At 38.5% G+C, this 27,991-nt stretch overlaps 3 protein-coding genes across 7 annotated transcripts in view; all 3 read right to left on the minus strand.

Moving 5' to 3' along the window:
- Positions 1-162: 162 nt before the first annotated feature.
- On the minus strand, positions 163-5,804 carry LOC102784765 (protein FAM107B). The gene is made up of 5 exons (XM_006783110.3): positions 5,287-5,804; positions 3,860-3,911; positions 3,425-3,611; positions 3,177-3,336; positions 163-629 (listed from the first exon to the last, which is right to left on the minus strand). The coding sequence occupies exons 1-5, from the start codon at positions 5,308-5,310 to the stop codon at positions 525-527; spliced, it is 528 nt and encodes a 175-aa protein (XP_006783173.1). The 5' UTR covers positions 5,311-5,804; the 3' UTR covers positions 163-524.
- An 859-nt stretch (positions 5,805-6,663) lies between these two features.
- LOC148102775 (protein FAM3C-like) lies at positions 6,664-10,611 on the minus strand. Its single transcript, XM_087840840.1, has 8 exons — positions 9,534-10,611; positions 9,353-9,451; positions 8,979-9,102; positions 8,824-8,882; positions 7,545-7,595; positions 7,354-7,438; positions 7,146-7,272; positions 6,664-7,012 (listed from the first exon to the last, which is right to left on the minus strand). The coding sequence occupies exons 1-8, from the start codon at positions 9,544-9,546 to the stop codon at positions 6,920-6,922; spliced, it is 651 nt and encodes a 216-aa protein (XP_087696966.1). The 5' UTR covers positions 9,547-10,611; the 3' UTR covers positions 6,664-6,919.
- Positions 10,612-10,751: 140 nt separating this feature from the next.
- The window catches only part of cfap20dc (CFAP20 domain containing), a 38,172-nt gene continuing 20,932 nt past the window's right edge, over positions 10,752-27,991 (minus strand). For 4 of the 5 annotated variants that reach the window (XM_035904563.2, XM_035904562.2, XM_035904561.2 and 1 more), the window contains exons 13-19: positions 27,264-27,500; positions 21,950-22,011; positions 18,024-18,118; positions 15,571-17,147; positions 13,636-13,742; positions 13,424-13,535; positions 10,753-13,297 (exon numbers count right to left, since the gene is read on the minus strand). In XM_035904563.2, coding sequence (XP_035760456.2) covers positions 17,029-17,147; positions 18,024-18,118; positions 21,950-22,011; positions 27,264-27,500 — 513 coding nt within the window. In that variant the 3' untranslated portion in view covers positions 10,753-13,297; positions 13,424-13,535; positions 13,636-13,742; positions 15,571-17,028. Of the gene's footprint in view, positions 13,298-13,423; positions 13,536-13,635; positions 13,743-15,570; positions 17,148-18,023; positions 18,119-21,949; positions 22,012-27,263; positions 27,501-27,991 lie in introns of all 5 variants that reach the window. The other variant, XM_087840841.1, reaches the window with a different exon arrangement.

Below are 27,991 nucleotides of genomic sequence, written 5' to 3' on the forward strand. Positions count from 1 at the left end.
TACAGATCTAGAGTAATTGTCGGTGGTAACATTAATCACAAATGTACATGTTTGCTTGTCTAGTATACAGTATGTATGGTATGAGGTTCTTCTGCCAGCTAATAATATGAATGTCAAAAATTCTGAACACAGTAAGAATGTAGATAGAAAGCATGTAAAAAATGTTTTATTATGGATTAAATGGACAAAATAAACACCTAATAAATTGTGCCACTGGAGAAAAAAGAATCAACAATGTCTGTATACAATACAATTTTTTATAGTTTTCTTTTTCTACTGAACATTTTGCTCTAAGTCACATTTAACCAAAGTATTGAGAAGAAAAACAAAAGAAACACAAAAGACACTATTCACAGTGATGACGTGTCTCCACTTGACCAGAAGGTGTCGCCTCGATCATGAGCATTGAGCTGTATTATCTATCTATTCTATTTATAGCAGAAGAATCCTTCACCAGGTCAGTTATTCCCAACAGTCAATTGCACCGACTGTGAATACAAAACACACACGTAGTTATAAAACGGTCACACTTCTTTTGCCCTTGCACAGGGCACTGCAGTCTTCCTCAGTCTCTCTTTGACTTGGATGAACTCTGGTTCTTCTTGTTTAACTTTTTGATCTTTTTCCAGCTGTGGAGAAAAGAGAAAACAACTTAGAAATGACACAAATCATTTAAACTGTAGTGAATTACCTAAATACATTCATGGAATTAAGCTTAAGTACATTTAACTGAGTGCAGACATAAAGTACACAGTGTACGTGCTCACATTGTTTCCTTCTTATGCATGAATTTAGTAGAATTCAGAGGCGAAGCCTTTACTCAGTATGTTGACTTTACACAATTACATTTATTTGACAGGTAGAGATTCTATATATTTTACAGATTTCATGAACTGTACTGTAAAAATAACCTCCATCTCTTCTGGCTGAAAGAATTACATTTACACATTTAAAAGAGCCTCGTTATTGTAACACCAAGACTGTAATACACCCACTGTGTCTATTTCTTTTTTCTTATTTTCCTTTTGCAACTGAGTACTTTGTTTAAACCTTTTGCAGGATCTTTTATTTGTGACAAATATATAAATATTAAATATTTTAAAAAAAGGTCATATTGATATGTTTATTGCATAACATTGCATAGATATGACAATATTTGAAATCATCAGTAATCACTGATTCACTGTTAGGCCATGTAGCTAGAAGCTAATGCTAAACAAAGGTAAACTGTCCAGCAGAGAAATAGATTTGTTGTGCTATTGGACCCCAGAGTGGACTAGACTGCCCTCAACTGGCTGTATGCAGAACAACTTAATGTTCTGTTTCTTTATATTTCCATGATTACAGAAAACATTATTGTTAGGTACACCTTGCTAGCACTGGGTTGGACCCTCTTTTGCCTTCTGAACTACCTTAGTCCATCATGGCACAGACTCAACAAGGTGCTGTAAACATTCCTCAGAGATTTTGCTTCATATTGACATGATAGCATCACACAGTGGCTGCAGATTTGTCACATCCATGATATGACTTTTTCCATTCCACCACATCCCAAAGGTGCTATATTGGACTGAGATATGGTGACTGTGGAGGTCATTTGAGTACAGTGAAGTTGATGTCAATGTTCAAGAAACCAGTTTGTGATGATTTGAGTTTTATGACATGGTGTGTTATCCTGCTGGAATTAGGGCATCAGAAGATGAGCACACTGTGGTCATAAAAGAATGATTATGGTCAGTAACAGCACTCAGATAGTCTGTGTTGCTTAAATGATGCTCAAAGTGTGCCGAGAAAATCATCTGCACTCCATTACACCACCATCAGCGGACTGAATCATTGATACAAGGCAGGATGGATCCCTGCTATCATGTTGTTTATGCCATTTCTGACCCTATGACCAAAATGTTGTAGCAGAAACCAAGATTTTCTGCTGAGTACATGGAAATTGTAGCCTCAGTTTCCCGTTCTTTGCTTGATAGGAGTGGCACCCACCATGGTCTTCTGCTGCTGAAGCCCATCTGCTCCAAGGTTTGATGCATTCAGTTATGCTCTTCTCCATACCTTGGTTGTTTGAGTAACTGTTGCCCACTCTAAGCTCAAAGCAGTCCACCCATTCTCCCCTGACCTCTCTTTTTTATTCTCGGCAAACCTTAGAGTTGTGCAAGAACATCTCAGCAGATTAGCAGTTTCTAAAATACTCAGACCACTCTGTCTGGCACCACCCACCACACCACATTCAACGTCACTTGAATCATCCTTCTTCCCTGTGCTGATGCACGTTTTGAATGTCATCAGGTTGTCTTAATATCTACATGCCTAAATGTACTGAGTTGCTGCAATGAGCAGGTGTACCTAACAAAGTAGCTGGTGAGTGTGATATACCTGTGTATGTGTGTGTGTACCTGTTTAGACATCTTTGTGAGGACCAAAAATTGGAGTGTTGCTATAGTTGTGGGGACCAACAGTAACGTGAGGACAAAAGTGGCTGTCCTCACAAGGTTGAAGCCATTTTTGAGAATCAAAATGTGGTTTTAGTGTCAGGGTTAGAATTAGGTTATGGTTAGCTTTTTTTATTTTGTTTATTGTTTATTGATTAGCATTCAAATATCTCAGTGAAGACAGAACAAAGATTTACCACAAAGCAAGAAAGCATGAGACAAGGCTAATCAAAAGGTATTGGCTGAAGCATTTGCTTATTACGCCAACCCTTTTAACAAAAGATCTTTTAGCATGCAGCTCCTGTACACAGGGCTCGAAGCAAATAATAAAATTCAATTCAATTCAATTTCATTTATATAGCGCCAAATCACAACAAATGTCGCCTCAAGGCGCTTCATAGATACAGAGAGAAAAGCCCAACAATCATATGACCCCCTATGAGCAAGCACTTTGGCGACAGTGGGAAGGAAAAACTCCCTTTTAACAGGAAGAAACCTCCGGCAGAACCCTATAGCTTTAGGCTAAGGGTTAGGTTTAGGCATTAATTTTTGATGGTTAGGGTTAGGGTAAGTGGCAGCTAGGGAGAGCATTATGTCAATGGGATGTTCCCACGAGGATAGCAAAGCAGACATGCTTGTGCTTGTGTGTGTGTGTGTGTGTGTGTGTGTGTGTGTGTGTAACAAGAATATTCATGAGTAAATGTATAAAAGAAAAAATGTTGTGTGTCCTGTGCTCACATTTTCAAGCCTCTGTTGTCTTTTCAGCAGCTCTTGGTGTAGCTCTGATGTCTTCTTCTTTGCCTCCTCTTGATCCCTGCTCGCTTTCAATCTTTGTTCCCATTTCCTTTTTTCCAGAACTCGCTGGAGTTCAGTCTTTCCTTCTTGAGACACTCTCTTCCTTTCAGGCACACAGACACACTTAATGGTTTATGCAAGCAATGACACTGGAGTATGAGCATTTCTGACCTTTAATCTCTCTGCCCAACCTCTTGTGGGTCATCCGCAGTTCCTTATGCAGCTCCCGGTGGCTCTCCAGGGCAGTTATCGCACTAGTAGCTTTTAGGGGTCTGATTAGATTACGGCTCTCCTCCTTACTCTGCAGTTGGGATGGAAAAGCCTGAAGCTCTGAAAATCGGCCTTCGAGTTCGGTTTGATGAGTCTGCATCATGGAGGCTAAAGGGAACAAACAGTTTACACAAATATGTTTTCCTATCAAGATGATTTCCGGGTGGAATTATGGCTCAGATTTGTAAGATTCAGTTTTACATACCAAACTCACTCTAAGGTTTGCCAGACACATTTACAACAAGCTTTAATGAGTTAAAAAGGTTTTACTGTTAAAACAACAAATTTATAATCTATATATTACAACAGTATTTCAACTAGACAGGATATACAACATCACTCTGATATTTCCTCACCATACATATGAAACTGTGTCTCATCTCTACCTGGAAAATGCTGAAGATCTCTCTGTCAACAGAAAAAGGTGGGGGGGGGGGAGAGAGGAAATAATACATTCTAGAGATACCAACATCCCCCAGACAAATATTGCTGTTTTATAGATACGTACATGCAAAAATAAAAGCAGCACAGGGAAAAGGAAACAAACAGAAATCTCCAAGCCGAGTCAACACTGCATCTTATTGGAAATAGCACAAACACAAAGCTGCATTATGATGCTGACAGACAAATGAAGTGTCAGCTCCTTACACATGTCCAGTGAAGCGAGAACCCTTACTGTTGAGGTGGAAGGCTGCCACCTCATTAATGACAGGATCAAACAAAACACAGTTAATTCCCACTGAGTTATTTGCTTGCTGGAATTTAAGCAGAATTAATAGCTGGGACAAGAATCATTATCCTCTGTGAATCAGTCTGGACAGCTGAATAAACAGTTCTTTCAGCCCGGGACTGTTTTGGTTGCTTACTGAAGTATTTCATAAATATGCAGGAAACGCATGCATGGTAGCATAAAACCTTTTTTGTTTGAAAACTGTCTGCTACTTCGGAGCTTTCCTGCTTGCCATAGTGACATTTGAGCTACATTTAAACAGGCAAAACAAAAAAAAACAACAAATTTGAATGCTCAATGTGATCAAATTCCAGCAACAATATCCAAATAAATGGAAAAAATACAAGATGACAGTAAATTGTCAGAATGAGAGGGAATCTAAATGAGGAATGAATACATTTTAATGACAAATTGCTGCTAGCCACTGGTTTTTTTTTCGGGGGGAAGGGGGGGGGGGGGTCTTGTTTTGTAAAGCTCACACAGTGGATATTGTAGGGAGAAGAATTAATAGGACATGACAGGATAAACAGTCTCCAAGGGCAGCTTCTCAGAGTGCATTTTTCAGAGTGCATTTTTTCAGTTGGATATAAAAACCAATATTTGTTTAAGCATTCACTGCCTTTGAGCAATGGGTAACAAAAACGAGAGATGTCAGTAAGAGAAAAATCTGCCACAGGAAAAATGGTACTGTAGGACAAAAGCTGTGAGCACTTTATGTCAAGCTCACTAATAACACAATGATACCAAAGTACAGCGATGAGGTAATAACTAAGCAAAACTAAGTTATAACCAGGTAATAGCAAAGTATTACAGACAGAACTTTATTTTAAAAGCAAAAAGGAAAACCAATTTAAGGATAGCAGTAAAGTTATACTTTGGTAAATATAAATACTATGGAAATAGTAAGGTAACTTACACTAAAATGGTTGTGTCACTTACAACATTTGGATTCTGAAAATACCACTTACACACACAAACACATGCACGCACGCACACCTCCTGATGCTCCCAAAGTACTTTAAATGAAAATTAGGACGGTAACGACAAACTTACCTTCTTCCCATGAGTGACTCCCATGTCTTCAGAGTGAGTCCAGATTTGGTGCTTGCACAGATTCCGTCTGGGCTCACACTTTACGGGGTTTCAGCAATAATTTGAGGTTACCCTCTCTCTCTGCTCCAGCAGCCAAGAATGCCACAGAGGGAGGAAAGTGCCCTGTGTTTGGACCAGAGGGAAGCCTCTACCAAGAAAAGCTCCTGTTGAGCAGACTAAAGGTGTTCAGCAAAAAACAGCCAAAGCATTTAACTCTATACCTACTCATTAAGTGCTGTATTTAAGTAAATTTGTATACATGCATTTTATTGGACTGTTTATTTAAAAGCACTGCCATAGGCCGGCTAAATGGATGAATGGATGGCTGGATGGATTTAGCTAAAAAGATTTAAGATTTTAAATTAACCGCACAAGGCTCGGGGAAAAGTCTATAAAATTACAAGAGAACAGAACTACTTCTTCTCTGTCCCATTAATCATTTTCTAATCTGTCACATTTAAACTTGTGACCCCCTTACAGGAGCCGTCGCTGTATGCTTTGAACCACTGGACCAAAGTAATTAGTCTAGTGGTAAAGCAGCTTTGTTGTAAAGGAACAAAAGTGTTTCAAGGCCATTAGTAAGAGATATGTGCACAGTACTCAGTAACTTGACTTCTACTATTTGAACATTTACTATACAGCCCACAATCACTAATCTAAAAAAAAAAAAAGACACATCTTCTATACTTGGAGCTTTCATTAGGATAAAAATATCAAGGAATATCAACGGGGGAAGAAATACTAATCCTTGAAGGATTGGACTGGCAGGCCATTATAGTACAGTGGACTTACTGTCAAGGTCAAAAAACCATGACAGTGAGTTCTGAGCTTTGTGACATGGTGCGTTATTCTGCTGGAAGTAGCCATCAGAAGATGGAGACACCGCGGTCATAAAGGGATGGACACGGTCGACAATTCTTAGGTGGGCTGTGGTGTTTAAGGAGCCCAAAGTGTGACAACAAAATAAACACCATTACACCAGCAGCAGCAGCCTAAGCCACTGAAACAAGGCAGGATGGACCCACGCTTTCATGTTATTTAGGTCAAATTCTCACGCTCCCATCTCCAGGTTTCAGCAGAAATTGATACTCATGCATAGTATTACATAAGCAAACTGGAGCTTCAGTTTCCAGGTCTTAGTTGACAGCAGCTGGTGTGGTCTTCTTCTGCTGCTCCAGCCCATCTGTTTCGGGATTCAATGCACTGTGTATTTTTGTGCATATCTTGACTATAATGGATGGTTATTTGAGCTCCTATCACCTGAAAGCAGTTTGGCCATTCATAATTTTTCTTTTTTGGACCATTCTCTGGAAACCCTAGAGATGGTTGTGTGGGAAAATCCCAGTAGATCAGCAGTTTCTGAAATAGACAGACCAACAACCATGCCATCTTCAAAGTCACGTAATCATCTTTCCTCACCGATGATCCACAGGTGATCTCTACCATGTAATGTAGGGAAAATATTAATATGTGCTTTTACTGAAATTATAGACAGGTATGTTTTTTGTGTCAGTAAATCTTGAAAGGCCAATTAAAAAAAAATGCAGTCCCTTTTTACAGTTCATGTTAATTAATGTTTATGTAAGTCAGTCAGTCAGTCGCTGAAGACTCTTGGGAAACAGCCGCCCACCTCCACCATCTCTGGCCATCCTCCATAAATGTTGTTTTTTTCATCATTAACAGCTTGCTGACAGATGAACAGAGGAGAAGAGAACGGTTGTTTTTATCATTTTCCCCCTTCCAGGCAGCAGATTTTAAAATAGATGGTCTTTTCTGACACAAATAGAACAAATGAAACTGCACTTAACAGGTTCACTAACCTTCTCAAAGAGGCTTTTGATTTTTGTGCCTGCTCTTCCAGCAAACACCCAGCTGTCTCTGCGCTTCACAGAACTGATCAAAGTGCTTCCCATTTCACTGAATATCTCCCTCATTTCATTTGTCATTCTGCCACAAAGTAGTAGAGCGGGTCACATTTTGTGACATTAAATTTGTTTTAAATGTTGAATAACTTAGATATGGACTTACTTTTGTGTGACATCATCAAAGGAGGCCACCAAAACGATCATTCCACGTTTTATCTTCTTCAGGTGTGCAAGGATGTCTTTTGGGTCTTTTGTCAGAGTATAAATAAAAAAAAAATAAAAAAAAGACAAAGCTCCCTTACAAGATTAAATCAAAAACTTGATTAGAAGATTTAAAGAAAGAAAAGCGCTTACCTCCTGTTTTCATGTTAAGACAGACAGATTTTTCTACAACTCCAGTTTCACCTATGATTAAAAAATTGCATATGATCAAAATAATTCTAATAATAACAGACAGAAGAATATTATGCATGCAGTTCTGCACAAAATCTAGAGTCACGATGCATTTCTTCCTATTTTGCGAGGAAGAATGGAAATAGATGCAGTGATGTGTTGAGTTCTGTGGAAAAAAAAACAGATGGCCAGTCCATGACTGATAGTGTTTTTCTATCCAGGTATGCTTTTTATGTATCGCCAGTGTGTTTGGGATCATTGTAATTGTCGGACACTTTTCCGACAGTATTGCGCAGTAGATCACAATCCTTTTTTTCTGGGTTAATAATTCCACAAATATTGATTTCCCCAACACCATTGACCAAAGCGCAGCTCCAAATCACAACAGAGCCTCCGCCGTGTTTTAAAAATGGCTGTTGGCATTCACTATTGTACCTCTCTCCTGACCTCCTCTGTACTTACTGACAATGATTTGAATCACATATTTCAAATTTGGATTCATCTCCACAGCCACACATTCAGATCTTTCTCATGAAGGCGTAGATGCATCTATCAGGTCCTGTGTCAGATTTTTATCTCTTATAAAATTTCTTTCTTCCTTTTTCCTCCACTTGTCCAAAAACTCTTAAAGGACACGCTGCACACCTTGCCAAGATATGCCACATTTTCTGCTAAAAGTGTTTTGCTAATGGCTTCGCTGATGCAAAAATACTGTTGTTTTTTTTTGTGGGGGGTTTTTCATTGTTGATTGATCTTTTGCAACAGGCTGCTAGTAACAAAGTCCCCAAAGTTATCATTTAAAATTATTTCCTCGCTAAGTTGTCTGTTATGTTAGGTGCCTTTTTTTAAATGCTTGAATGAGTCGTAGGTCGGTGCTTAACAAACAAACACTCCTCTGAAAATGCTCAGGTACAAAGTCTAGACTGTTGATAAATGATAAACTTTGAAAAATCTTCAGAAATCCTGGAAAACTATTGCTCTTTTAAAAGTTTAAAGAATGTTTGATTCGCTGGAAGATATAAAGAAATAAGAGAATGTGCAAGACTTTTGCACGGCACATAAAAACACTAAGACTCCAGACCAGCTATTTCCAAGTTAGATAATTATGGTATTATAATTAATATTATTATTAAGCTACTATTATTGGTTATAACAAATATTAATCTTTAAAAGATTATTTTACCAGTCCATTTTTTCAATGTTTATGCATGTTTATGAGAAGTCTGAGTATTATACTCACCATCTATCACTGCAATGTTTAGCCCTGGTCCCACGTTATTCAGTGCATGACTCATTATGCTGTTGAAGCACTGACAGGGTTCAGTTTCACTGCAGAATCTTGTTTGTTTTTTTAAAGTACTCTGTTAATTCAGGTGTTACCAAATGAATACATACATTTTGCCATCAAAACAGACCGTTGGCCCGACAATATCAGCGGCGCCGCTCCGGATACGTAAAGCAATATGGCTGGGTGGACACACTCTAGAGAGGCTGCACTTTGGGACAGACGTAGGTGGAGCTAAAAAGGCACAGAAAAGATTTTACTGCGGGAATACTGTGATTTTACCATATTTAAACTCAGATAATGACATGTGAGAAATAAATATTTTGTACAATGTTGCTAAAAAGACATTGTTTGAGATTCGCTTTGACTTGATCTGCATTATAAAACCCTAAGTTGAAAGAAATGAGACAGTATGGTGGAGACAGCAGGCATAAACTGTCACTAAAAAGCTGTAGCTCCGGATTTAATAAGCAAAACATCTCACCAAGAGTATTCCTTTCTCTCTCCTGTGCTGCGGATGAATTGATGGATATTCCCCATGTGATTAGGAGGACAATAATTACAGCAGCAAGGGGCAAAACAGCTGTCAACAGTAAAAAGATAGTAGATCAAATCTGCAGTCACACAACTAAAAGCAGCTGTTGCGAAATGAAGGAAAAGCTTACCTCGATATTTCATATCTGCAACAGATCAGAGAGCTTTTTTTTCTGTCCTGAGGGGAAGAGTTGAGACCTTTCAAACTCACCCGAAGAACTGAGAAAAGAAAGACATGCTAGCAGAGCTTTGGTGTCATCTCATCTGTGAAAACGCATCCTGATAATTCCTATAACCCATCACTTGTGGGAAAAACCCTTCTTTCTGTGTTACATGTATATAGCTACTGAAAACTAGATGATTAAGTTTCTCCTTTTCACAATGTCAAACAAAGGAAGGTGTCCACAAGTAACAGATACTATTTGTAGTCAACAACAAGGCTTGCAAACAGCCGATTTTGTGTTGCAGGTGTATAAACAAGCCTCTGAAACCTAGAGAGAGAAAAGACACAGAGGAGGGCCCAAAAGCCTCATATTTCAAATGGGATGAGTAAGAGAAAAGGGGATTTAAAGAATCATTGTACCAGCTGTCAGAGTTTTCCATTTGTATGTAAATTTGGGTAAAAACCCATATGATGTGTGGAAGGATCTGCATAAAGCAGCTCATACACAGAAAAAAACATGCTAGAAACTAGAAAAGAAAAAAAATCAAAAGATTTTACTGAGAACTAAAAAATAACTACGCGAAAGGGCAAAGACAGCGTTGCTGAAAAGAAACATAGCAGAATCAAATGGGAAAGTAACTCACAAAACCTGGAAAGCTGACCACGGCGGAGAGCGAGAAGTCAATTATCTAGAATAAAAAACACAACCACAGGGCAATAGAGCTGGTGTTTTTTAAGGCATTTAAGACAAACGCGTTGTTGGCACAGGAATAAGCCATTAGTCACATTTAGATGGTGAAAGATGTGGTAATCCCCAAAGAGGAGGTCAAGCCTGTCTGTCACAAAGCGTCTGCCCTGCTGATCCTTCAGCAGTAGCTGAGCTCGAGCCTTTCCTGCCTGGAGAGCTCGTAAACAAAAACAGCATCTCCTTGTATCATATTCTGGCAAATCGAGCGCACAGATGAACACAATGATCATTTTCTCTAACAGACTGATTTCGCTCTGCTGCCACGTGGACGGATACAGATCTTTACAACCTCGTCCAATAACAACAACCGGCACATCTATCATGGAGATAATACTATAGTCTCATTTTATGGGCTTTATTTCAAACTGCACTGTTTGCTACACTTTTATCTCGCCGTTTATTTCCTATTACACGTAGTGATCTGTTTTTATTTTTTGTTTAATTTTATTGAGCTCTTACACTCATCGAGCCATTTTATTTTATTGCCTTATTTAGTTTTTTTTCTAGCTACTCAATTTTGTTTTATTTTGTTGAGCTCTTTTCTGCTTGAGCTGTTTCCCCCCCCATCAAGCTATTGTACCAATTTATCTAAAATGTTGCAAAGGTGTTGTTTTCCTCCAGGACAGCATCAGCATCAGATCTTCCCGGCATAGATTCCTCAAAACAGTATGAAGGGATGTACTCTTTTCTTCTAAATTTGTGTTTCGTTTTCTTCTTATGACAACAGTGTGAAGCACTTCTAGATTCAGCAAAACAACCAAACAGACTTGTTCAGCTGAAAAATTACCAATTATTTTTCCATATTTGTAGCCAAATGAAGTTTAACAGATTTATTACTTAACTTTACATGATTTTACCACAGAATCATGAACTAAACTCCAATAAATGAATTTTGGCTCCCTTGTACAAAGCATTGCCTTTGGATTAAAATCGTCTTGCCTTAACACCCTTGAATAAGACAGAAGGTATCACACAAGGAGCCTGGGATGTTGAAGAGTGCTGCTTTGTTTCTGCTTTGTTTGAACTCACCAACTGAATTCCTATCAGAACTTTTAAGATTGTTTAAAACCTTGAAAGGCTGAAGAATTACAAACAAAGCACAAAACTATTTAGTATCAAGGATTTCACATTATGTTCACACCAACTTCAGGTGACGATGGTGTATTACTAAAGGTGACCAGCAGGTGGTATTTGTGTACTGCCGTTTACTGATCAGTGGTAACACAAAGCACACAGTAAGGGAATCGGTTTCCTTTTGTATGATTATCGACATTCTGCAGACAGCAATCAAATGAACGCCGGCAATATTTTTCAACATTTGACTCCATAGCTCCTGGATTTTTTATTCCATAGCTACATTTAATAAAACATTCCCTTTATATAAGGACACAAATCATCAAGGTAACAAACTGGGGGGGAAATAAGTACATACAGAGCACACTTAACCAGTCCACATGCTTAATATGTTTAATAACCAGCAGATTTAGATCCCAGATGTCCACAAAATAAATAAAAAGATACAGTAGGTTTTATAAATACTGATCCACATCAATATCAGTAACTACGCAGCAAAAGATGATTGGAAAACACAAGAATCGGGTCTCGTGTCTGATTTGTTGATCACACGAATAACTTAAAATGAACCATTCGTTAGTTTGAGCCGTGACACTGACGTTCACGTCAGAATGTTCACTTGCAGCTCCCAACCAGGTAAGTGGCTTTTTTTCTATCTGTGACAAGTATGGCTGTCAGAAAGATCAGGGTACATCATTCAGCCCAGCGCTACATTAAAGACCCAGTGGACTAAACTGCAAATTGCCTTTAAGTGGAACGATGAAACAGGAAATCCTTTCAAAGGGAAACTGCCCAACTGGCAGACAGCTGAAGTCCTATTTTGACTACCTTTAGCTGCACATCATTTGGGGTGTGCGAAACATCACATCTCCATGTGCGACTTTGTAACAACCGCTTAATTCATAGCATTGCACATTTACATGTTCTGTGGAAGACTTTTTCAGACAAACATTGAGCGAATGTGAGTGCGTCTGCCCTTTCAATGTCCCACTGACATTTATTGCACTGCCAGTAAATAATACAGGAAATAATGTTCCGCTTTAGATTTTATATTTAAGGTAAGGGTCGTCATTTAAAGTTAAATAGTGGAAATAATGGAGTAAATAGTGGAGTGTTGACTCTCCATATGATCAGCAGCATTAGCATCCAAATCACATACCCACAAATCTTATCAAACGCATAGGTCTCAGAGCTCAATTCGTCCAAAAACAACAACAAAATAAATGCAGCTGAAAGATGTGCAGATAGCTCAGTAGTTATCAGGCTTTCCAAAATAAAAGAATAATTTAAAAAGGCTGCATGAATTGCTGCTTTAATACACTGACCGTATCGCCGAATAACACATTCAATTTTGTTGACAATTCATTACGACTCTTATCTACCACAGCTAACGCTGAATGTTTTGTTGGTTGTTTTATTGTAGCATATTTTAGCAGAATATTGATTGTGAGAAATAAGGATTAAATGAGTTTTATGCTGGAAAAGAACACCTTTTTTAAGCCCTGAGCTGTGCCTGCGGGAACAACCTCCACCCATCAGAGGGTTGGGTAGTAGCCAAAGACATCAAATGTCATGTGTTATGTGTAAAAAAGGGAAAAAAAGAAAAGAAAATGTCAGTGATGATTCAAATGAAGGTCATTATTTCACATCTAAGAGTATGAAGCTGCACAAATAGAAATCACATTTAATCTCAGAATTATACTTTAAGATATAACTGCAAATACTGAATACTATTTCCTCACTTATTTTATCTGTAATTGTATATTTTTGGTTTTCACATTCGTGGCTCGCTTTTTATCCCCGCTACGAAAACAATCCTCCATTTCATTCGTACACCACACAGTTTATAGAATAAACTCCATTTCAGTCAGTCCAGCAGCTTCCCAGTTGGAGATTTATTCCAAAAGATCCTGTAAGGGGAGAGAAAAGGAAGTTGAAATTGACTTGTGATGTGATTAGGAAGGATACAGTGGTGCTGGCTTGTACTGGAAGAGAGATGACAGCGAAAGCTACAATCAGAGCCACGATGCACTGACCTCGTCTGAATCCTCTCCCACTGTGCGCGACCTCCTGTCGCCATCCTCCTCTGCCGCTGCTGAATGCCCCTCCTCCATCTGTCTCAGCACTGAGTATCTGTAAGTTGCCTCACTGATAAGAAAGTTATGCGGCAAACCAGGGTGAGTTGTTTTTACTGCAATCTAAGTGTTTAAAATAAACACGTTAAGGCTCATTAATAAATTTTCATTACTTGACTGGGAAGCAGTATTTTCGGATGATCAATACGGCAGCAGCTACCGCCGCCGCAGACACCAAGATCACTGATGCAATAATCCCGGGGTGAAGCCTTAACCCGGCCTAAAAAGACAAATGAATCCAATAAGATCTAACAGTGGGGTAGTTAAAGAGCCCATAAACCTAACAGCTCAGTTCATGAAGTGTGGCAAAGATAAAAAGGAAATACAGCAGGAGATATGACAGCTGAACAGCGGTGCATTATAAATCATAGTGGTGGGGTACATCCCAAAAGCTCAGCAGCAGGGCTGCAAGTCTCTGGCCAAGAGGAGAAACTGATGCAATCCGGATGACATTTCGTCACATCATACTGCAGATCACTATAATATCTTTAAGTCGGGCCTGTCCATTAGATGATTTGGAACAAAGTATGACAAAATTAATCTCTGTAGCAATAATTCAGATGGAGCGTGACCAAAATGTGACAATGAACACGAACAATTTTGTTTGGCGGTGCCAAATATCACAATCAACCAAACAGAGATGAGTGGGGTTTGATGGTTATGAAGCTCATTTTTTCTCTTTTGTTTACTACTGGCAGCAACTCAGTGCATTTACACATGGAGATAAAGGTATTGAAGTGCAAACTAAGCATTGGAACAGAGAAGATGATTTAAGCGACTTTGAATGTGGTGTGGTTGTTGGTGGCAGATGGGCCGGTCTGAGTATTACACAAACTTCACCCACTGGGATTTTCCTACACCATCTCTAGAGTTTACAGAAAATGGTCTGAAAAAGAGAACATATCCAGTGAGTGGCAGTTCTCTGGGAGAAAATGTCTTGTTGATGCCAGAGGTCAGAGGAGAATGGCCAGAGTGCTTCGAGCTATGAGAAAGGCAGCAGTAACTCAAATAACCACTTGTTACGTTATGCAGAAGAGCCAGGTACCACTCCTGTCAGCTAAGAACAGGAAACCGAAGCTACAATTTTCACAGGTTCACCAAAAATGAACAATAGGAGATCTGAAAAATAATGCCTGCTCTGATGAGTCTTGATTTCTGCTGCAACATTCAGATCAGTATTTGATGTAAACAACATGAAAGCACGGCTCCATCCCGCCTTGCATCAACGGTTCAACGGTGGCGGTGCTGTTGTATTGATGTGGGGGATACTTTCTCGGCACAGTTGTTGCCGACCATGTCCCTTCCTTTATGACTAAAGTGTACCAATGTTCCTATGGCTGCTTCCAGCAGGATAATGCAACATGTCACAAAGCTCAAATTATCTCAAATTCATGACAGTGACCAGATCACAATCCAACAAGCATCTTTGGGATGTGGTAGAATAGGATGAATCATAGATGTGCAGCAACTCTGTGATGATATCTTTTCAATAAGAACTACAATCTCGGAGGAACGGTTCCAGCTCTTTGTTGAATCGATGCAACAAAGAATTAAAGCAGTGGCGAAGGCAAAAATGGGGTTCAAGTCAGTACTGGCAATGTCTACATAATAAAACGTAAGTGTAGATATGCAGTAATACACACACACTGGAACAGGAACCCTAACCCATCTGTATGGTTCCAGATAAATTTGAAAAACAGCAACGTCTGCAACACAAAGATGACGAGGTGCACAGTAACACTGAGTGAATTCAGAGGGGTATAAATATGCTTTAGGAAATGGAGTACTGTTCCTCCAAAATGCATCAGTCTCAGTCATATATCAGCTTGTGCTTTTAGACTTCCAAGAAGTGCTTCAGGCTATTTCACTACAAGTCAACAAGCTGAGACCAGAGATACGAAAACTTAATCTCCATCTAAATTAAAGTAAGTCCACTGCACTATAGGCAGAAATGGTTACATCGCCATAAATTAGGGACCGTGTTTGTAAACTAAATTAACTTTTACCTCGAGTTTATCGGATCTCATTACTCATGCGGCCTTACATACCTGTTGTTCAGACATCCTTGTTACCTTTAAAGCCCCGCTAACTTATTTTCATTATGCAGCCTCGAACTGTGAACATTATAGCCTGCAAGGATCCAAACTGAAGCGATTTAAAAGCATTTAAACGATTTATTATTATTTTTGGTCCGAGTATAGTCGTAAGATCTACAGCTGTTTACTTCCTGCTTCTGCTTTTTTCACCTGTTTCCCCGCCCCTGTTAAAGAACACCATGTGACATAAAGTTATGTGTCACATGACCTTCCGATGGCCTATTTAAAACTTATTTTCAGACTTGTCGTTTTTGCTGCAAACGATCCACTAAGTGTGATAGTACTTACAAATGGTGACGTATGTGTCTGATTCATTTAGAGAGGAAGTCAGTTTTAACTAATGATCCTTTGGCATGTTTTTTATTGGGTCCTGTACTATATAAAGCACTGAGATCATGCTTGAAATGCGACGCAGTTCCTTATGTAACATTCAGTGCCTTTTCGAGGCTGTCACACAGTTCCTAGGACCAGTTTTGTGAGTCATAAGCGCATTAAAATTCAGAAATGTTGATTTTTCTCTGTCCAAGGTCTGGTTTTGGCAGCTTGTAACTGTTAATTGGAAACAATACATTGTGAAATTGAACATTTGTCACTCTGCTATTGTTTCCTGAATTTCTACAAATAATAAAACATTTCCCAGGATGTGATTTTCCTTTCTTTTATGCCATTTTTTTTTCTTCATGGTTAGGCAACAGTTTATATCAGGCTGAAAATAATGATTCAAGCTGGTATCAGGCGCTCATCAGGTGTGATGAGTGATTTGGCGAGACTGACGAAAAGACTTGCCAGCCTCATGAGCAACCCGCCTGTTGTACTCCCAGTTACAGTCGCAGGCCATGAGATCCTAATTTTGAAGATTTTTACATGCATTGAGTATATTAAAAAACAATCATCTTCCTTTATCCTTGTCCCAATTCTGTCAAATTACTCATTTTAAATCCAGATAAACAGAAGAAATTCAAACCACTGCTATTTCAAATTTAATTTAATTCACATTACACATATGCACAGCATGGCTTTATGATTTTGTGACACCATAAATTATCTGTATTGTAACATGTAAAACTGAAATATCACAGATTCCGTACGTTCTTTGAGGAAGCCCGATAAGAGTTTGCCAGCCAAGCTTCATGAACAGACTCTTTTTAGCATCACATGTGCGAATGAATAAGCAAGAACTTTCAAAAAGCAAGTATCTGTATTACATTCCCAGGCTCTTACAGACTTACATGACACTACATATGGTGACACAAAGCTCCTGTTAGCTTCCACAAACGAACGGATAGACAGAAAGTGATTTTTTTCTGAATTGGGAATTCAATACCGATCAATAAGCTCAGCTGATAAATCCTGAAGCCATTCATCCACTTTCAATTTGATTTATTATTTTTGGCTCTAATTGACTTCAAGTCATGCCAGTTCATAGTACTTTCCTGTCTTTGGATCAAAATAGCAGTTCAGGCAAGGATCATAGAGCAGATTCAAATACTCATCCTCGTTCTCCTCTTCATTCACTGACTCATCTCCTCCTGCAATAAAGCCAGAGAACCATTCAGCGGCACTGGGTGTAGCTGTTCAAAAAGTACATAAGTAACAGTACAACAGCGATCCATAATGGAATTTGCACAAATACAATGTATAAGTGTAAGACATTATGTTTTTAATGCACAGCGGAATAGCCATAGCAGATATGAATAAGAGCCTACTCTGTCAGCTGTTACTGGAATAAAATGAGAAGTCTGGATGGTGGGGTGACCTTCAGACTCAGGTGGATTTAAGTTTTCTGCCGCTGCCATTTTTTTCTTCATCAATCAAGACCCAAGACACCCAGGCCCAGTACCACATTATGAAGCTGTAAAGAGATTCCCTGTAATCCCCACGACTTTAAAGCATGAGAATTTAGCTGTTAAATTGACGGGCAGTTAAACACTAAAAAGGTTATGGAATGCTCCGGGACGAACATTTTATCTTATCAGAACTCGGGCAACAATAATGAAAACTAATTATAAGACACATTGTGTAAGAGCTTTAAAAATGATGTTGTAAACTGGAAAGGTTTCATCAATTAACCTTGTCCATGTGTCTAGGGGGTACAGACCTGTAATGAGCCTGTCTCTTGTGACCTTTGGCATAATGTGGAGGACACAGACCTTCACTCTTATTTTTTTTTATTCTTAATTAGATACAGTTTCACCTGCTTTCCCACCAGGTTGTGTGTAGTCTTTGGTGGATTTCTGTACCCTAACATTTCTGCAAGCTCTGACATCAGCAAATGTTTCCATTAGCTGTATCCATTTGTGCCATTAGTGTTAATGCTACAGCACGGGATTGTTTTCTGTCTTCCTGACTTTCACATACAAAAAGGCAGTCTGCAGGCAAAGGGACTAATATGAAGGTTTCTGTACCTCTGACTAGACTTCCCCCATTGTTCCATGCGTTGCCTGACCTTCTCTGCTGGCTGGGAGGCATAATAGGAGGGCTGAGCACGTCCATCCATTCCCTAGGGAAAAGACCATAAAAGCAGACAGACATGACAACACATACCATTACACTTACCAACCTACTCTATGACATTTTAACAATGAAGTCCCATCATCGTGGGTTCTGAGAAGCCCATCTAAGCTCCCACTGTCCTTGAGCCACTTCTCCTGCAGCTCCACAGTTTTACTTGAAGGATCACTTATTAGATTTTGACTCAAGCTGTGACTTCCAAGTGTCCACATTCGGGCACGGAGTAGGGGTCTTAACCTTGCCTGTTTCAGAGAGAGCATGACTTCATTTCTCTCTAAATGAGTTTATCCTCCCTGTCTGCGATGTACTCAGGCTACAACTATACATCAGTCATTTTCCACTAAATGAAAACACTGTTCTGTTTTAGTATGGCGTAACAGATTACAGCCAGAGGAGAAAATATCACAAGATGAATTCCTTTACTTGGAGGCAATGCAACATTCATTTGTTAAACAGCATCCATAATCATTTTTGGCTATACATCAGTTGTGCAATTATGCATTAACATCTTCTGCCTTTGGACAAAACCTCTCATGAGAACACATCATAGCATATTTAATGAGGAATTACAGTATAATCGTCTTATGCACAATATTCTCTGCCTCACCATCATCAAGTGCAGTGATTGATAATGTCACTCTTTCTCAAAACAAAGTATTTTACCTAAACTAGAAAACCATTCATGCTATCTCTACAGTGTGATCCTTTACACCATGGTGTACTTAATACTACTACTTTTTATTTTCACTGGCTCTACTCTTGTGTCCATGTTTTTAATGATAAATCTTTACTGGGAAATATTAAAATACAGAAATTACTTATGAGCAGTCCTCTTTAGTAATGTGGTCTTCTGATAATAGCTAATAAAAAAAACTCCTATGATCAAGAGTAAATGATATGATACATTAAACCTACAGAAAGAAGGTTTCCTTTTTTATCTGATCTTCCCATACATTTAAGTGTACATTCATTTCATTTTCTTTATGCCTTTAAGTGATAAAGTGCATTATCTCTGTTGAGGCTCTAATTTTTCTTTCTAACAAAAGCATCTGCCTCTTCTTTCCAACACCCATTTGACTGCGTGATAGGCAGGAACATTGTACAAAAGTTAATGGAAGCAATTTTCAAGGACAAAAGCCTCTGCTACTGAACTGTAAATTGAACTTCAAATTGTTAAGTGGGACTTGGCAAGAGTGATTAAACTCTTAGATTTTCAAGTCATTATAATCCAAATATAGACCAGAGATAAAGGGAATAAATTGGTTTTATTCAATTAGAGAAAGCACACTGCTTTTGCACAGTGGTTGAGTGTACTGAAAATGAGCTTTCTAAATATCTCGAAAAGAAACAGTATCAAGAAACTGTTTGTCTGACACGCTGGTAACAAAAGTTCACAATAGTATGTAATGTACAACTGTATTTCTAGTCAAAGTCTCACTGACAGCCTTATTTGCTGTTTCAACTTTAGCATTCTAGCCAAAGGCAGACACAATTATTACGTGCAAAGAAGCATGTTAAAATGCCAGAAAAGCCCTGGCAACATTAAGCACAGCAATCGGGGCATTTTAGCTGTCAGGGAAGCTGTTGCTCTCAACAGCAAGAAAGCCTTGCAGTGGTGCCAGGATGCTCAAAAAACACCATGATAGAATTCTCTGTAAGGGTGTCTCAGAATGCAATGCCTAAAAGAAATGAAAGAAAACAACGACAAATCCTGTGCAGCTGCTATTCAGTATGTAAATCGAGGCTTACTTCGAAGTCTCATTTCAGGACTACAGCTGTGGAAGCTGCAGAGCTCCGTCAGTGTGTTTGTGAACAGTAATATTAATTTCAGTGGTTATTCAATCAAACAGCACCGCTTAACTAGATATTCGCCAGTCGGCTGGATGGATAAATTTGAAATCTTTAAATCTGCATGATACAGTAATGCAAATACAAATATTTCAGCACAAGGAAGTCTACACCATGTCCACACCATGCTACCTTGGTTTTCATCAACAAATCAAATGTGTTTGAGAGATGGGGGTTGCGTAATTTCAGTAGTGAAACTGTGATGCAATTCCTTTGTCTTCTTTTGTAACCTACAACATGGTTGTGTAACAGACCACATGGTTGTCTATATTCACAAAGAGATGGAGGTGTGCAGGGACGTGGCTTTATAACTGCCAGCTGTGGGGCTACAGGATTTCTGGAACCTTCCAAGGTGAACTGGATCTATTCATACCCTGCCGCAGTTTGTTTTTTTGTGTTTTTTAGACGCATAAAAAACACCTGAAAGCAAGTTTGAAATAATGGTATTCAGTGTTGTGAAGTGGGCAGTAATATTCTCCCAGTGTTAATCTGTTAAATTGAAAGTATTTGAGCTGTATTTCTGAGACTCTTTCACCTTGTGCTCTAAATCAACACACTGAATCTGTTCCAAGAGGTGTTTGACTCAAGCCTTAATTCTGAGCTATTTTCCCCTTCAAGGAACATTAGAAGAAAACACACAAACACACACTTACACACACAAAAATGATGGTTATAGAAAACATTTTACTTCATCTTGCCTTGACAATGACAAATCCTATTTAACTTACGAGTACGAGGGGGGTGGGGAGGGGGGGATCTAGTCATTCTCCTTTCACTGCTACATAATGACAATCTGTAATTCTCAACACATGTCAAAGGACGTTTTCAGAAGTCTGTGAAAGCTTGCAAAATTTCTTTAGCTTTACTTGATAAACCTCTGGTGGTTATTTACTTTTTTGGGGGAGGGATACTTTTCTCCAACTTCTAAAATATCTTTTCTGTTATTCTGTTTCACACTTCATAAGCCTTAAGTTGATACTGGATATAACACTTTTTTTCTTTCGCCCTCAGCAATACAAAGCCATCCATCAATATTTTTTTCTTTTTGAAGAGAATTTTATTTGGTTTTAAGCTGTAGGTAGGCAAAGCAAGGTGGAACGTGTCTTATGGCTGTTTTGCATTATGAATTACTGAACTGAAGCCCCTGCTGTGCAGAAAATCTAACCTGAAGTCTACTGTATAGCAAACAAACAAATGCTTTAACAACTTCTGACAAGTCTGACAAGCACAATGACACATCTTCGGACTGCTTTCTTTTACCTTTGCTCTGGGCAGCTAATCAGAGGCACCGCTATCAGAAGGAAATGAACACGATCAAACTCTGAAAGCCCCACAGATGTATATCTTGTATATGAAATAATACCTTGAAGCCTCTATTTGGAGGGTGGGGATGGAACAGTACTATTCTCCTCTATTAGCTTCTCTATTACTATTACCCTTATCAATTTTGTGTTAAGAGAATAAAAGAACTGTACCTACCACACCTCCAGGTTATTTGCACTCATGTGAGTAAGGTTAGCCCCATTCAGAAAATCTACCTGACAGCTGACATTTAGCAACAAATATTGCACTGACTCGTAACCATCCAATCTAGATGATGGAGCCAATTATAAATAGAGGCTTGAAGGTACACACCAGCAGGGCTTTAAAACTTATATTCTACTCGCCGAAGTTATCAACAATTTAAAATATGTGTCCGTTCATTTTAAATAAAGGGGCTCTTAACCCTCTCGAGGCAGGCGTTGCCGATTTGAAACAGTTAAAAACTAACAACCTGATTACCCCACAAACATATTTTATGAGGTTTTTTTACTCAGAAATACCACTGCAGGACTTGGTTGTGCATTAGCAACAAAACGTTTAATTTGAGCCTAAGAAGGTTAATAGTCAGACTTCCATGTATAATACACTGGAATGCTAAAAAATAATGTGTAAAAAAAAAATTGTGTGTGTAATAACACACACTTCTTACCTGGGGTTTGATTGCAGGAAGGGGTTCATTTCCGTCTGATAGTGGTGTCCCTGATTAGTCGGCTAGAGCAGAAGTAGAGGAAAGCTGTGTTAAAATGTCACCAGATGCTCCAATGCAAATCATTTTCCCCAAGAATTCTCATTAGGTTCAGTTGAAAAGACCACTAAGTACTCGATTAAGGCGCAAAAAGGAAAAAGATTTACTTGTGCAGCACATCAAAATCGAAAATATTTTTTGGTTCAGAGTGACCTGTTTCATTCAGTAAGGCAGTAATGAAGGTCGCCGCCATTTGACTCCTTTTTAAGCCCAGTCGCCCTGTCTCTCTATGAAAATTGTGCCACAACACTTACCTGTAACTGATAAGTGTCACTGGGCCTTTTGCTACTGTTGTGCACATCGTGTCGTTGAGTCAAAGGAAACTGTTGCAATGTGCTTTGATATTTCACTACTTTTGCAATACAGGTTGAGTCCTTCAGGGATCAAGAGATAAATTTATAATTTTTCCTGTGCAGATTCATGAATTAATGCATTTAATGCAGTCTTGCCAGAGAATTAAACTGTGCCATGTCGTGCTGTGAGGTGTCACTCAGATATAAATAAAGCATGAGGAGCAACATTTTGTGGAGACACAGCTGTCCAGGACATCCACAAAGTTGCCCGTTCAAGGCTCCCTGAAATTACACATAAAGAACACCACCTGAGAAAATTAAGCTAAGTGAACATTTTTCTTTGTTAACAAAAGCTTTAGTCCAACCACAAATTAGCCTTTACCCTTCTTCTTCTTCTTTTTCTTCTTTACAAATTAACAGTTGATGAAAATCCTTGCACTGCAAAAACCCAATTCTATGTTTTGTGGCTTGGCATAAAACTCAAGTATGACAAATCTGAGCAGCAAGGAACAAGAGGGATGGGTGAGCAATAAAGGGTGAACAAACCGTGATCAAGAAATCCGTGGAATCTAATAACGTGTTCAAAACTTTAGATGTCCCTATACTCTGTAAGTATGAAAGACCTAAAGCATAGGTACAATTACAGGTAGAAGACAGCAATGATTTCCTTTTTAATATATACTCATTTTCAGCTGTATGAAACACAAGCACATTACCCTCTCCATCTTGTCAAAGTTAAAGACCATATTATAGCCTCAGGAGGATTTTTAAGCGTAGTGGCTGTTAAAGGCTATTACATTACATGACTTTGATGAAGAAGCACTCATGTTGAAGCTGCAGTCCTTGCAGTGCTTGAGTTTATTTTAGCTATCTGTATGCTTCCGTACCTTCTTTATCTAATCACCTTCTTAGAATAAGACAGGACCTAAAATCGCAGCCTGTGGAATTCTGCTGGTAATATGGACTGAGGATGATGATGATGAGTTACTTGCCTGTCAAGGGATGGAGAAACTCTGGGGATCTAGGAAATAGCAACCATTTCTATATTCCAACTGTAACATTAAACCCAGTACCTCACATGGTCGATCGCACCTGCATGAACTCCAGTTTCAAAGACAGCGCTAAGTACATCTGCTGCCAACAGAAGTGCATCACTTATTTTGAACAAACATCACCTCGTGACCAAACAGCAAAATGTGGTGAGGATGTTCAATATAGCAGCGCTGGCTGTCAGCAGCTTGGGAGTCAATGTGATGACTTGCCTGGCACACTATCTGCTGTGTGTCTGCGAAGCCCACACACTTCTCATTTGCTCTTGGAGCTGACATCTATAATGTTTGTATTGTCTCCCTGGTGGAAACACCTTGGACTTTATTGACTCTTCCCTTTATATATCAACCATTATACATCCTTTAATCCCCTGTATGCCAGATCAAACAATCAGAAATCTAAAGAGCTTCACATGTATCTGATCGACATCGTCTTAGGTTCTGATTTCTGTTTCTGCAACTATCTCTTAGGAAAATATTAAAACAGAGCAGTGATGTAAAGTGTTTGTTTGTAAACTTATGCTGCACAAACCTATTTGGCAGAGAGGTCGAGTCAACCAATGATAGATAATTTATTTCCATAGCTTTCTGCTTTTTTTAACCAGGTATTTTCTTTGAGACAAATGAATGGTGGCTGAATTCCCCTCAAGTGGCTATTTTCTATTATTTATTTCCACTCTACATCTGCCCATGAAAATTTACAAACTGGGTTGTATTACAAAACTAAATCTCAGACCTCTCACTCTTCCTTCCAATATAATTTCTGTAATAACACATATAATAATAATAAACTCCATTAAATTTAAAGATCCCGTCCTAAGAAAATCAAATATTTAGGCCTAGACTTGTGTCCATAATGTATTTTTTATTTGGTAGAAGACACATCATGAGAAAAACAAGCAGTTTTTCTCACGATGAAGGTTTTTACCACTGTTGTTCCAACATTCAGATAGTCAGGGTTTTTGTATGTAACAATGCTAAGAAACCAAACCCATCAACTACGAGGTGGAAGTAACTGGTCAGAGATGAGAGAGATCAACAGTGTTTATCTGTCATTAACAAAGCATGTTTGCCAAAGCAGAGCAGTCAAATTTACAAATTAATCCCAGCGGCTTCCTCTCCTGCTTAACAAAGCACACACTTTGACAGCGTGATGCACCGCTGAGTCTCCCTCAGTGCAGCAGGAGAACTTGTGAGTGAGTGGCACTCTGAGACGCTGAGTGAGGGGTGGCTGCAGGACTGTGGCAGGGACTGGATAATAATCCAACATATAACTGCAGATTGATCGTTTGATCGTTTGATTGTTTAAAATCATTAAAAAAAAATTTGGCACTTTGATTTATTGTAGATTTCACAGTCACATAATCATTAAATCACTTTAACCTTTTAATTACCAACCTCCCATTAATTAAAGTGATATGGCTAAATGTTTTTAAATCTTTAATTCCCTCATGAGATGTGTTTGACAGGGTAACTTTATGTTGAAACATTCTACAGGAAGACAATTTTGATGCCAGAATTTCAAATTAGTCAATTTTCTTTATCAAATAAAAAAATAATCACTCTTCAGGTTAAATTACTAAAAACACTGCTCACATTTTTTTTTATCTCAGTCAGTCTCCCACTTGTACACCAATTATCAGATTTACAAATGTATCATTTTTATTCTAAAATGACACTGCTGTAGCCATGTGTCCACAAAGAATATGTTTCACATCTAGGACAACATACCACTGTGTCAGAAATCTAATTCATCACATTTAATCTATAATGTACATTTTTTATGGAGATTATACAATTTTATAAGCCACTGGCTCTTCCCTTGATGTAACCTTTGCAAATCTACAGCCTCTTTTGATGCATTTCCAAAATCTATCATCAAAAGTAAGCTTAGTTTAAAGTGATAAAACTAAGTGCATGCTATTCACGAGGTCACCACAAAGTAACCAGCCTACTCCCCCCATGGTCATAAAACTGAATCTGTTAGTATCCAAAAGTTGATTCTGTTCATTTGGACGTAGCGTTTTCTGGGAGAAATGTTTCGTCACTCATCCAAGTGACTTCTTCAGTGGATGAGTGACAAAACGTTTCTCCCAGAAAACGCTACGTCCAGATGAACAGAATCAACTTTTGGATATTTATTTTCCTGGATGATTGAGAATGCATCAAGATGAATCTGTTAGTGTTTCTAAATACGTAGGATGCTTAATGTATCCCAGACAACTTAGAAAATGAAAGAGAAATTTATTTAACTTTTTTTATACAGAATTTTTTTTTTTTTAATGAGATTATTTTACAGTGGCTCATATGCATGTTTGCTTAACCACAGTGTGTTGTGATCTATCACAGGTCATTCTTTGTGGGATACTCATCCTTAACAAACAGGGAGAGAGTAAGACTGTATGCCGTTTATTTACAAGGCTCTTCTACAAAGATTGCCTTGTTCAGAGCTTAAATTTAAATACAGTACTTGGAATATCAGGTCATAGGACATTCTAGCAGCTGTACTTTTAAAAAATGGATTTAAATACTGTGCTGCCTACAAATAGGAATGAGCTACCAAAAAATATGAAACTACAATTATTTATCTGCCATTATTCTTGCACCCTTTTCTTTATTTCTTTACATGCAAGACTCTTTACTGAAGAATTAAATAATAACACTTTTTTATATAATATATATATTTTTGTAGTGTTTTGTTTTCAACATTGTAATGGAAGCTTAGCACACGTTTGTCTGGAGGTTAAGTTTTGTCTGCACTGCCATAAATCACAGCAGCAGAAACCACTTGAATCACAACATCCAGGATCCAGAGATGGATTATCATTGCCAATGGAGGAGTCCCAGCCCCAGACAATGACTATTTAGCTCTTGAAATCACTTAGTGTCTTTTTTTTAGAGAAATCTATCCTTTTGATGCAAGTTTTAGGTGCTAGATTCACTAAAATGTTATATCTCTATTTCTCTTCATTTGTGGTCTGTTTAATGTGTGGTATCTTTCTTTATCTTCCTCACTTTCACGTTATCAGCAAAGTGTTTTCTTACAGTACTGTTGGTGGTGCTGTTGCCATACATTACAATTATAAACACAACAGCTAATTGAAAAAAAAGAAAGATAGAAAGAAAAAAAACATAACTTCAGGGCATGATAGAGTAAAATGTAAATCCTAAAGTGGGGTCTAAAGATACATGTCTTTATTGGTGGCCACATAATTGTGTCCTCAATAGAAACAATGAGGTGGTAATCCCTGAGGTAATAGCACTATTCATTGTGTCCTTAAATCTTAGGACATTAATGGATACCTGAATATACAGAAATGGTAACAGGCGTATAACTCAAGAATTTGTAATGATTTTATTCACTGGGGATCCTACAGTGGACTCAGCAGAGCCAGGCATGATAGTGTTATCTCTCCATAAGTGAAACATACTTTTGTTAATGGACCATAGATCTAAATGACCTTCAATAGCTGAGAGAAAACTGCACCATCTTTGAATTCTAAAAAGATCTCTGGGGAAATTTTCAAATGACCTAAATAATTTTTAGTCACTGAGGGACCTGTGGATATTGCGCCAGTGTATATTTAAAAACTGGAAGAGGCCAATTAATGTATTTCTATCTCAATAACCTTTTATAATGCAAAAACATACTGGTGGAAGAGGTGCATTAGCACTTCATGGTGGTGTAAGTTGGGGTTTGAAATGGAAATGAGCAAGAATGAGGATCAACCCGGGTCAAACAAAATATTCGAGACAGGAGGACAAAAAGAGGAACAACGTGCTAATGATTGTAAGTAGTAGATGAGCTGCACATGTGCTGCTCGTTAGTGAAGAGTCAATAAAATATGAAGAGTAGCAAAGCTGGACAATACAGACCAGAGAGATGTGGGTCCATGTAGAAGTATCGTCACTGCTCATGCTGATGCTGACATTACACCGGTGGATCTGAGATGCACTGAGGCCCGAGGCTTTACATTCATCTTCCTCTTGCTCTCTTTTTAGGCTAGCCAGCATTCGAAGCTCCTCATCATCTTGTGTCTGCGGACTGCTGAGCAGGTCCAAGTCGCAATGACTGGAATCAACAGGCTTTAGTGTCTCATCTTCTTCTTCAGCCTTCAAATTTATCACCAATAAAACCGAGATTACCTTTTTGGGAGCAATCCACAATACAATACCTTGCACTTAGTCACAGTCAGATATACACACTGATATAATGTTTTGTGCAGACAAATAAAGTACTGAAAGTCTTAACAATAAGCTTTAGTCCCAGATAGAGCTCAAGGCAATTCTGGACATACGCCATTGTTTTGACCCACTGAGGAAATGTCTTTTAACTGTGAATCTATTGATTTAGCAGACTACTATGGTAACAGGATTTTTCTGACAAAGTGTAAGGAAGTCTTGTGATACCCTGGTGACGAATCAATAGCAGTCAATAAACCAAGGCTGCAGGGAGGGAAACAAACTCCTTGTCATATTCATCAGACAATCTTTCAGTCAAAGCCTTCACTGCAGGTTGCCTGCTGTAGTTGGCACAAATCAGCAGTCAGGAGCTACACTGATGAAGGAAACTGGGATATCACTCAGCAGCAAGTTGTGTAAAT

Source organism: Neolamprologus brichardi, chromosome 5 (assembly GCF_056152115.1).
Source record: "Neolamprologus brichardi isolate AB-2024 chromosome 5, ASM5615211v1, whole genome shotgun sequence".
Lineage (NCBI taxonomy): Eukaryota > Metazoa > Chordata > Actinopteri > Cichliformes > Cichlidae > Neolamprologus > Neolamprologus brichardi.